Raw genomic sequence first — 11284 nt, forward strand, 5'->3', positions numbered from 1 at the left:
TATAATATTTTGGCACAAAATGGAATTTGACATCCTCCAGAGGGTTACAACTTAGAAGTTCAATAGATGATTGGAGCCACCAAGGGCAAAAACTTGGAGGCGAGGCTCCTCAAGCTATCTTTCATAATGACTATCTATTGCATCTAGATGGAATGCAACCACAGTTTTAAAACAAGTCAATTGAGTCTCATCTTCTATTGGTTAGGATGTGAAAAGTTGTAAGAGATAGGGTGTCACTCTACCAATAATGTAGGCCTTCTCAGGCAAATGTTATTTGCTATCATATGGAGACTTCGCTCATCCATCTTCTCACATAATTAGTCTCTTTGAAATGCTAGGAGATTCACTTAAGCTTTAGTACATCATCTAAGTAATGATATTCACATATTTACATTTACATTTACACACACACAAAACAGAGAGAGAATTAAAGTGAATGAGATCAGGGCGCTTCCGGCCATCTTCCAAGTAGAACCGGTCGCTTTCCATCGAGTGATCGAAAGCACGCATCTGGTATAGTCAAATAGAGTTAGTATTGCGATTGGTGACTTTAAACAGGAAACGGGATCAAGCTGATTCTAACCATCTCTCGAGTAATCAGCTGGTTTTAATTAAAGTTTAGATCTTTTGAGTCTAATGCTTGATTTTAGGGTTTTTCGAGCTTGCAATTCTAACCATCTCCCTGTTATATATATTCATTTAGATGTTATCAATAAATCGAATATCATTGGGAGGTGAAATAGGTCCCAAAATCTGAAGTTAGAATCTGAAATTCTCTATCCTGACCTTTATCTGTTCATGGATTTTTACAAATTTTTGTATTCAAATTAGGAAAAACTTCACTCATGAAAGTTGTAGTTAAGATCTGAGAGTGATTGAAAGCACGCATTTGGTACGGTCAATAGAATTAGTGTCGCAAACTAGTAACTTTAGAAAGGCAACGGGATCAAACAGGTTCAGGGCATAGAATCAGGAGCCAAATTAGTAAAAGCCGGTTTTCAGTTTTCTTTATCCAAGCATTGGGGGTCAGAAAAAAGAGCCGATTCGATCCAGGTTCCGATGGAACCGGCCCGGCTGATTGCTGACATTTGCCAAGGTTATCGAATGCACCCGACCATCTGTCGACAAGTGTCAGCAGCAAAGTCCGCAAGTGTCAGCATCGCGCACGTCACTTTCATTGGAGCACAACCATGGATCCATTGAAAAGACTTCGAAGTTTGATGTCATGGTGATATTTTAGTACTTGTCGACATTCTCTCTCTCTCTGTTCTTGGAGATGGTTGGCGAACCTCGTCTTGGTGGCATCTGCCAGTGGCGGGGGACGAATCTATTTCGCTATCGATGCATGATCCGTCCTCCCTTGGTCCCCCTCCCCCCGTGGAGACTCCATTGAAAGTTCCGAAATTGACTTCTCGAGGTACAGTTTCCATAATGGTTTTTAGTTAATCTCGAGTTCAAAAGCTGTGGACATTAATCAATGGCGGGACGCGAGCGTCATCTCCTTCTTCATCGTCGTATAACAAGTCGCGGAACCACTGGGGTCACACGTTATTTTTTGTCTCTCTGCTTACGGCCCTCGAATGCTTTCGTGGATCGGAAGCAAAGCAACGGGCTGCGCGAGACGTTGTTTTAGCTTCGGCGAGGATAACTCGGGGCTGCGTGGACTGGATTTGTGATGGTTCAGGCAATCGCTGCCTCGTGTTCTCCGCTGAGTTCTCTGCCGCTCAATGCCCGGCTCTCCCCGTTTAGGTGCTCCCATCGTCGGAGCTGGCGGCCCGTCGAAGCTAGCCGGTCGACGTCCACCACGACATGGAAGCATTCGATGTTCATCGGCACGAGGCCTGTGTTGAAAGAGGGGGCTCTGAGCGTCGATGGCAAGGACGTGTTGACGGATGTGCCGGAGAACGTGGTGGTCACGCCGCTGACAAATTCGTCCGCATTCGTTGGAGCTACTTCGAATGTGGAGGGCTCGAGACATGTTTTTACGTTAGGAGTTATTCAGTAAGTGATTTTGCTTCTTTGCCTCTGACCGACATTCAGCTGCGGGTGAAGAAAATTGCTAAATAACTGCATCGGATTCGAGGGATTTCAAGAGAGAATGTAGTAGGGAAGTGATGTGAGTTCTTTTCATTTCATGATTGACGATGCAGGGACATTAGGCTACTGTGCCTTTTTAGATTCAAGATATGGTGGATGATACCTCGAGTTGGTGTTTCGGGAAGTGACATTCCAGTTGAAACTCAGATGTTGCTGCTGGAAGTAAGGGAGGGATCCGATTTGGAACCGTCTGATGAACCCAGTTACATCCTCTTCTTGCCGGTGTTGGACGGCAAGTTTAGAAGCAGCTTGCAGGGGAACATGGCGGATGAACTCGAGCTATGTATAGAAAGCGGTAATTTTTCATCCTCACCGATGAAAGCCATTGTTGCTTTCTGCTTGCAATCCAAAGTAAACTATATTTAGCAATCCATGAACATACTTATATGGATGTATGTATTAACCATTATCACTAAGAAAATACGGAAGAGAATAATGAGACCAGGGAGCAGCCAGTGGGAGCCTCATGTTTCTTCGGTGGTGTACATGCTTTTAAATGATGAACATGAAATGTTTTTCAAGTCGGCAGCTGTTTTAAATCTGAATGTTTGACTCTTTTCACTCTAATAATGTGGGTTGTTACAATTCTTGTTAGGTGACCCAGCAATAGTCACTTCAGAGTCCCGAAAAGCTGTTTTTGTCAATTATGGGGAAAATCCATTCGACCTGATGAAGGAATCAATGAAGTGGGGTTTGCCATCTGAGAAATTTTCTTGTTTGTACTGGGAATTCAAGATTACAATGAGTCTGAATCATAATCCATAAGTTGAACAGTGCATAAATCTTGTAAATGAGAGCCTTTAAGTACTAGGACAGCTAATTTTAATCTGAGTTAGTCATTGCAAATTGGTTCTTGTCGCCCTTACATTACTCACTGCATATTCAGGTTCTTGGAGAAGGAGTTAGGAACATTTGCAGTCCGAGAAAGGAAGCAGGTTGGTCTTTGTTGAGCAACTGCATAGCTATATCAAGCTTGGAAATGGGAAGAGGGTGATCAGCTAACATTGTCTTATGATGGTTTGTATGATGCAGATGCCTGCAATTTTGGATTGGTTTGGTTGGTGCACCTGGGATGCCTTTTACCAAGAGGTTAATCCTAAAGGAATCAGACAGGGGCTTAAAAGGTCAATGATGCAGATGCCTGCAAAATGGATGTTGATTTTTTAGGACTTTAGTTTGCCGCATCGTTTATCTATATGTATATAATTGCACAGGTCCCTCTTGGCTGTGCTTTCGAAATAGAGGCAAATAATGTTCCTTTTAATTTGCTTCTTTGAAAAGCACTTCTACAAAGTTGAATGGCTGTCCCTTTTTTGCCCTTGGGGAATTTAATTCCAGGCAACGAATTTAAGATTTTAACTTGATAAGTTTGAAGAGAACTGACCATTACAAATTTCCTCGCAGTTTATCTGATGGAGGCACCCCTGCAAAATTTATCATAATTGATGATGGGTGGCAAGATACAAGTAATGAGTTCCAAAAAGAAGGAGAGCCATTTGTTGAAGGGTCAGAGTAAGTAGTTGTCCTGTTGTAATGTTGTATGATTAACCGCAAATTAGGAAACTGCAACATGTCTTTCCACTGCTGGTTAATTTGCAGGTTTGGCGGCAGATTAGTCAGCATCAAAGAAAATCAAAAGTTTCGAAGAAGTGAAAATGGATCTCTTAGCGAGGCGCCTACAGATTTAAAGGAATTTGTTTCAGACATTAAGGGAACTTATGGTCTTAAGTATGACTCAAACTGCTTTTTCTGTTCTTTCTCTATATGTACTTAAGCAAACCACAATGGCTAGACTGAAAAATGAAAAGTGAGGAGGTGCCATAAATTGTTTCCGTAATTTAGTTGTTGTACATTTCGCAATTGTGACTTCTCTTTATGGTGACCTTTTCGGTGACAACATAATGTTTGTTGAAACCCGATTAATTGAGAGACTTTACTTGCATATCTTTCAATAAATTTCAGGTATGTCTATGTATGGCATGCTTTGATGGGATACTGGGGAGGCCTTCTTCCTGGAGCAGAAGCTACAAAAAAGTATAATCCAGTTTTAAAGTATCCCATGCAGTCACCAGGAAATTTAGCAAATATGAGGGACCTATCTTTGGATGCTATGGAGAATTATGGCGTAGGTGTAATTGATCCCGCTACAATATCTCAGTTCTATGACGATCTGCACAGCTACCTGGTTTCTCAGGGTGTGGATGGAGTGAAGGTAGATGTGCAGAACATTCTGGAAACAGTAGCAACAGATCTAGGAGGTCGTGTTTCCCTTACCAGACAATTTCAAGAAGCCCTTGAGAATTCCATCACTGTGAATTTCCAGGATAACAGCATCATCAGCTGTATGGGTCAGAGCACAGATTCCATTTACCAGTATATAACTTCATCACTGCTGATTTCCTGTCATATTTTGCTTCAAAATTTGAATACATTGGTTTATATTGGGGCAATGGCTAGGATGCTTATTACTGATTGAACTTTAAACTAAGTCCAGAGGTGTCCTGACTATGAGCTGTTGGATAATCTTTAAGTAAACTCATAGATATAGTCACTAAATCCAATAGGAAGTTTGTACTTTGTTCAAAAAGAAAAGGATTACTGACGTGACGTATGAGAGAAATTGGTTTTTTCTGTATATCGTTAGTAGTTCACTTTTGTTATGCCAGTAGTTCCATCTTTTAGTTAATAATAATGATGACATAATGCCTCATACTCACCATTTATGTCTCGGCAACGGAAGCAAGTGAATTAACAAACCCCTTGATGTCACTGTTTAATGTATACATTACCAGAATCTAGTGATATATGCTCTTGCTCAAATAGATCACTTGTCCAATTTTGTGGCATGGCATGTCTCGTACGCTAGTTTTGAAGTTAGAATAGAAATATAGGTATAAGAAACCTTTAATATCTTATTTCTGCTTCATATTTGTCCATGCAGTTGTCAACAAAGTGCTATAACACGAGCATCTGATGATTATTATCCTCAAAATCCGGCAACCCAGACTCTACACATAGCTGCTGTGGCGTATAATAGCTTATTTCTGGGAGAAGTAGTTGTTCCAGATTGGGACATGTTCTATGTATGATTATCCCATCCCACTTTGCTGCTATAGTACTGTCTAATGCTTTGCCAATATCAACAATATTTATCGACTATTTTTACATCTTCAGAGCCTCCATGATGCAGCTGAGTTCCACGCGGTAGCTCGAGCAGTGGGAGGATGTCCTGTCTATGTAAGGTGTGCCAATATTCTCTTGTAGAGACAGATGTACAAGGCATCAAATCATTGCAAACTCTCTGTTTAAGATGAGAAACTTGGCTCTTTCTGGTCATGCTTAGTACATATTCTGTCTCTTTCGAAATGTATTCAGCAGGAATCCTAGGACCTCTTATTCCATAATGGTTTTGCCCAAGAAGCCATGTCCACCGTATCCAGTGTAAGGAATGTGCATGGCTTTGTGACTCGATGATAGCCCTGATGACCATCCTCATGCATGTGCTAAAAGGTCATGCCCTTTTAATGTATGCATCATGTGTTCAGAAGCCCCCTACTCTCATTTTTTAGGAACTGAAAAGATTACAACTGTTGATATTTGATGGTGTTGCATACTTAACATTGCATGACCCATACTTTTTATAGGTTTTGCTTATTCATGTTGTCACCATTCTATGCCAGTGATAAACCTGGAAATCATGACTTCGAGATACTTAAAAAGCTTGTGCTTCCTGATGGGTCGGTGCTTAGAGCAAAATACCCTGGCAGGCCATCTCGGGATTGCCTATTTATTGACCCAGTTATGGATGGGAAAAGGTATCTTAACATTTTTACTAGTAAGATGGAGCTCATTCTCCATTCATTTTCCAACTGCTTGATGCCTCTTAACTCTGTTCTGCAGTCTTCTGAAGATTTGGAACATGAACAACTGTACTGGTGTTCTTGGCATTTTCAATTGCCAAGGAGCAGGAAGCTGGCCTTGCACAGACAAGAAGGTCATTGAGGATGCTGCTTCCGAGATATCTGCGTCAGTTTCTCCATCTGATGTAGAGTTTTTGGAAGAGGTTACCGGGGGTTCATGGACCGGAGATTGTGCAATCTTTTCCTTCAAGACTGGTATGTTTTGACTCTTATACGCATACAGTAAGAATAACAACTGCACAGATACGTTGATTGGCAATGTCCAATTGCTCATGCTTTGGCCTTATATCAACATGTACAACATGTATAGGCTCTGTACACCGATCGTCAGTGGAAGAGTCAATGAATGTCACCTTGAAGGTTTTAGAGTGCGACGTGTTAACCATTTCTCCTATCAAGGTATCAGTAGTTGCACCTAATTAAAAGTATTTTGGTGGGATCCTCCAGAAAATGCACAATCTAAGATGTGGTCTGATTATCCAGGTGCACAATCAGAAGGTGCAGTTTGCTCCGATCGGATTGATAGACCTGTACAATTCAGGTGGAGCCATTCAAGCAGTTGATATTCGCAGCAAATCTTCCACTTCTGGAATCCACATCAAAGGGAGAGGACCGGGCACATTTGGAGCGTATTCCAGCACAAGACCCAGGTCGTGCACTGTGAACTCAGAGGAGAGAGAGTTCGAATTCAGAGAAGACAAGTTACTGAAAATAAGTATCCCTGCAAGAACTAGCTCATGGGACATTGTCATCTCCTACTGAGGCCTTGCCTTTTGGTCTCACGGTCTAGGAAGCCTCAGAAGTACAGTCATCACAGATTCACACCCATCTCAAATTAGTATATACGGATTCGTGCCAGCAACTAGAAACTTTGAAACAGATGATCGGAATGACAGTCGTGGCGACGGTCCTAATTTACAAAATGAAACTCATGGTGATATGGAGGAGAGGGATTTTGTTTCAGTGAATCAGAAGAAAGTAGATATTGCATATGATGCATTAGTCTATACAGAAGTTAGTAATTTACCTGCTCATTGAATGGAAATGTCCATAGTGAGGTCATGCAAGCATACATCAGTGAGTGCCTTTTTCTTTTTTGGTTAAGATCATATGAATATAGTCATATTATAGTTAATCAAGATGTGATTTTCTCTAGACCCTTTTTATTGACCGATGATTAACTGATGCAAGACCGGATTCTATTATCTTTACCCTTTACTTTTAGTTGATTATTTTTCTAAAATAAATTTATTATTTGATGCTATCAAAAAGACAACTATAAAAGATCACATTTTTATGGGAAAATTCCAAATAAGGGCCCGAGATGCCATTATGTTCTCAAATAAGGACTTGAAATAGACCTTATTTGAAATAAGGGTCTAAAGTGATTATAGTTGTTACAAACAAGGGTTATTGTTGCTAGTTCACTGGCTCTGGCAAATAATTCCAGCCAATTGGGGATATTTTTGTCCATATTCATTTTAAATCTAAATTAAATTAGATTTTAAAAAAAACCAAAAAGGAGGTGGGAGGGTTCCCTCTCGCCTGTGGCCATTGCCCCATCCCTAGTAGGGTAGCGACGATGGCCAACATGGTTGCTGGCGCCTAGGTGAGAGCTGATGACCCTCGCTAACTAGAGTTAAGGGCCAATAGGCCCTCGCTATAGACAAGAGAAGGAGAGGGGCGAGGTCGCCTAGATATGGGCAAGGGTCACCCACCCTCGCCCCGGCTTTGGTGAGGGACATTAGCCTTTATGCAAGCCCGGTGGCCCTCGCCCAACACCCTTGGACCTCATTGCCCAAGTCAAGGGGCATTGGGCGAGGGCATGCAACCCTCACTCAAATCTTGAAAAGTGCTATCGCCCTTTCCCATCTCTCACCAAAGACCCTACTAGCCATCACCATCACCCCACTGGCGATGGAGCAGCGGCCACAAGCAGGAGGGAGCCTCCCTTCTGTGTGTGTTCATCTTTCTTTTTTTTTAATTGTAATTTTTTTGGAAGGAAAAAATTTAAAACAAAAAACAAAAAAAAAAACAAAATTGTCATTCACTAAACATTGAGTTCAAGCCTTTCTCTAAACTAATATGATTATTTCAAGTTTTTATTTGAAATAAGGTTTATTTCAAATATTTATATGAAAATAAAGTTCATTTAATGCTATTATTTGAGAAAATAATGACACTTTAAGCTCTTATTTGAAATAATATCTATTTTAGGCCCTTATTTGAGAAAATGAAGGCACTTTGAATCCTTATTTGAAAATTTTCCTTATCTTCACAATGCTAATTATCATAGTATAAGGAATATATTTCCTCCAAATTATATTCCAATTTTTATTTAATATCCTTTTCAAAATATCTTAAAAAAAAAAAGACAAATTAATCTCCAATTAATTTTTATTTTTTCATTAAACAAAAAAGATACTATTTGAGTGCTGCTAGAATGACTCTCAAGCTTAGATCGAGGCAACTAAGGCTTTGTTTGGCAACGTTTTTATTTTTCACTTTTTTTTTATAAAAATAATAAAAATATGTTTGGTAAAATCAACTGACTTTTCTATTCCTAGGAATAGAAAATTAGCTAGGTAATATATTTGGAACGAAAACAAAAGGTAGAAAAAGTTATTTCTTTTTTTTAAAATAATTTCTAAAATAAGTCTTTTTTTTTTCTTTTCTTCTTCTTCATCTTCTAACCAATCACCGCTCGCCACTTGCATCATAATTGCCGCTTGCTTTGGTACCACCAAATGAGAGATTCCGGTCAAAATGATTACGTGACTTAAGACTGTCTATTGTGGATGGCATAAAACGACGCCGAGATGAAAAGCTAGCCTTTAAGCATTAGACCATGTTATCTCCATCCATCCCCAGCTGTCTTTAGGCACGCCCCGGCCTCCCCTGCCCAGGATAGAAACCTCTATTCCCACCTGGACACTCACAAGCCGGTCTTCCACATCCATCATAGCACATCACCGGCCTCCGCTGCACACAATAGCATGGTCCCCCGCCGTTGGATACCCTGGCGGGTAGCCCATCACCAGCTTTGGCGCCTCTGGAGGTGGCGGCACGGGCACCTGCTGCGGAGCCTTCTGTGGAGCAGGTTTGGGGGCTTTCTGGGGCAGTGCTGGCATCGGCGCAGGAGCAGGCTGCTTGGCGGTTTCTTGCGGTGGCAAATCGAACCAAGAAGACAATGGTGCTGTTGGCAGTAAGTCGATTACTGTCATTGGTTTTAACCTAAAAATAAACTAATATCGGGCAGAAAGTCGATCATTTGCATTTTTCAAAATAAAACATTTGCAACCAAATAAGAAACAATTAGCTTCTTTCCTTTAAATAACTCATAAGGAGTTTTCTCTATAATAAGCCTCCATCAATTGCAGTCGCCACTTACCGCCAGCAATTTCCAATCGCTGCCTACTAATTGGGTAGAGGGGAAAGAAGAAGGGAAAAAAAAAAAAAAGAAAAAACCAAAAATTATTAAAAAATTAAAAGAAATTTTACGTCACAAAAAAAAAAAAAAAAAATTGTGAATCTTGCCAAATGAATTCTTGTTCTTTTTCTACCATAGGAATAGAAATTTTTATAGTTACCAAACATATCTTTTTATTCAAAAATAATTTCAGAAAGTAGAAATAAAAAAATTTATTTCTAAAAAGAAATTATTTCCCAAAACTAAAATATTACCAAACGCACGCTAGCTAGTTGTAATAAGTACAAAAGCATTTATTCATTTTTTTTTTCAAATTCAACCCATGAAAACCAAAGGAAATAGATTGAATTTAAATATTATATGCGTCGGTTAATTGTTCTTATCTAAATATTCGAAAGATCACGTCTTCTGATGCTCATTTTTTTTTTTTTATCTCAGCTGTTTTTTATATAAGGATATTACCATGATCAAATTCGCAATAAGTATTTGTACTTATCATTTGTAAGGAATTATTTTATAAATACTGTATATGAATTATTAATTATGGTAGATATCATGAATACTTTTAGATTTTGATAGTTCGGAGGTCTCACGAAGTCGATTTTATCCTTATGCACTCAATATGTTTTGCATATATTTTGAGAGACAATTACTTAAAAAGTCTTAAACATATTATAATTATACCAATTCAGTTCTAAGCTATTTAGTTTGATCAAATTTAGTTCTAAACTTATTATAATTATGTCAATTCAATTTTAAACCTAATTATAAATATTTTCAAAAATTACTAGAAATCACTATCATGAATGCTAACCGTTCTACATAACTCTGCCAACACTAATATGAACAATTTTTGTATTTTTTTTTTTTTAGATTTTTATTCTCTTTTTTCTCTTTATTTTTTTTTTCCCTTCTTCATTTGCAATCAACCAGCAGGCGAGGGCCAAGGCCAACCTCGCCAACCAAGCGAGGCTTGCCCTTGTAGGGATGAGGTTGCTAAGGCTAGTAAGGGTTGACCTCACCAGCCTCACTAACCTTGAATAAGGCTCGCCTTGCAAGAGGACAATGAGAGTAGCCCTCAAGAGGCTGGCAACTACTAGAGGTGTGCATGGTCCGGGCGGGCGGTTCCCAACCTAGAACCGGGAATCGCCTGCTAAGGACCGATTTGAAAAATTGGAACTAAGATCCACCCGTTTATTGTATGGATCCACCCGGAACCGAACCCCACGTCCGGTCCGGCTCCGGTGAATCCATGGAACCGATCTTGACGCGAAACAATTTTGGTTTTCAATATAGAATAACTATGTGACATCAAAGCAAGCCAAAAAAAGAAAAACCAAATTTAAGTACGTGAAGATGTGGACAACAGGAGAAGTAAACGCGGTGAATTTACAAATACGGTCCGGGCGGTTCCTTGGTATTTTGCACACCTCTAGAAGGGAGTGAGATGAGATCTATGGTTTCTTTTAGCAATTTTTTTTAATATTAAAAATATTCCGGTCCGGTCCGGGTGGGCGAGCGGATCCGCCCATGGAACCGAGAACCGACCGGTACCTACCGGGTTCCTCAAGAACCGCCGGTTCGGCGGTTCCGGTCCGGGCGGCATTCCGGTCCGATTCCGGCGATTCGGATGGTTCCCGGTATTTTGCACACCCCTAGCAACTATGGAGGACAAATGAAAACAAAAATATTATAAAATATCAACAAAATAAAAGTTACAAAAATTTTCCACATTAGCACTAGCAATATCACATAAAACTAATGATTACGTTAGCAATTTCCAATCAAAATTAGAAATTGTCAAATTTTCAAAATGTTTAAAATTAAAATGATCAAA

General features: G+C 39.8%; 1 protein-coding gene across 3 annotated transcripts; it reads left to right on the top strand.

Annotated features, from left to right (window-relative positions):
* Nucleotides 1-1456: 1456 nt before the first annotated feature.
* LOC104445777 (probable galactinol--sucrose galactosyltransferase 2) lies at nt 1457-7222 on the top strand. Of its 3 annotated transcripts, none has more exons than XM_018875098.2 (15): nt 1457-2001; nt 2151-2392; nt 2693-2783; nt 2984-3032; nt 3130-3221; nt 3502-3609; nt 3697-3825; nt 4060-4470; nt 5039-5180; nt 5272-5339; nt 5473-5538; nt 5778-5912; nt 5998-6212; nt 6328-6416; nt 6501-7222. In XM_018875098.2, the coding sequence occupies exons 1-15, from the start codon at nt 1676-1678 to the stop codon at nt 6777-6779; spliced, it is 2442 nt and encodes an 813-aa protein (XP_018730643.2). In that variant the 5' UTR covers nt 1457-1675; the 3' UTR covers nt 6780-7222. The 3 variants fall into 3 exon arrangements, with proteins under 3 accessions (XP_018730643.2, XP_018730644.2, XP_010058002.2); XM_018875099.2 differs by having other exon boundaries at nt 5476-5538; XM_010059700.3 differs by lacking the exon at nt 5473-5538 and having other exon boundaries at nt 1461-2001.
* Nucleotides 7223-11284: the final 4062 nt, after the last annotated feature.

This window comes from Eucalyptus grandis, chromosome 5 (genome assembly GCF_016545825.1).
Source record: "Eucalyptus grandis isolate ANBG69807.140 chromosome 5, ASM1654582v1, whole genome shotgun sequence".
Lineage (NCBI taxonomy): Eukaryota > Viridiplantae > Streptophyta > Magnoliopsida > Myrtales > Myrtaceae > Eucalyptus > Eucalyptus grandis.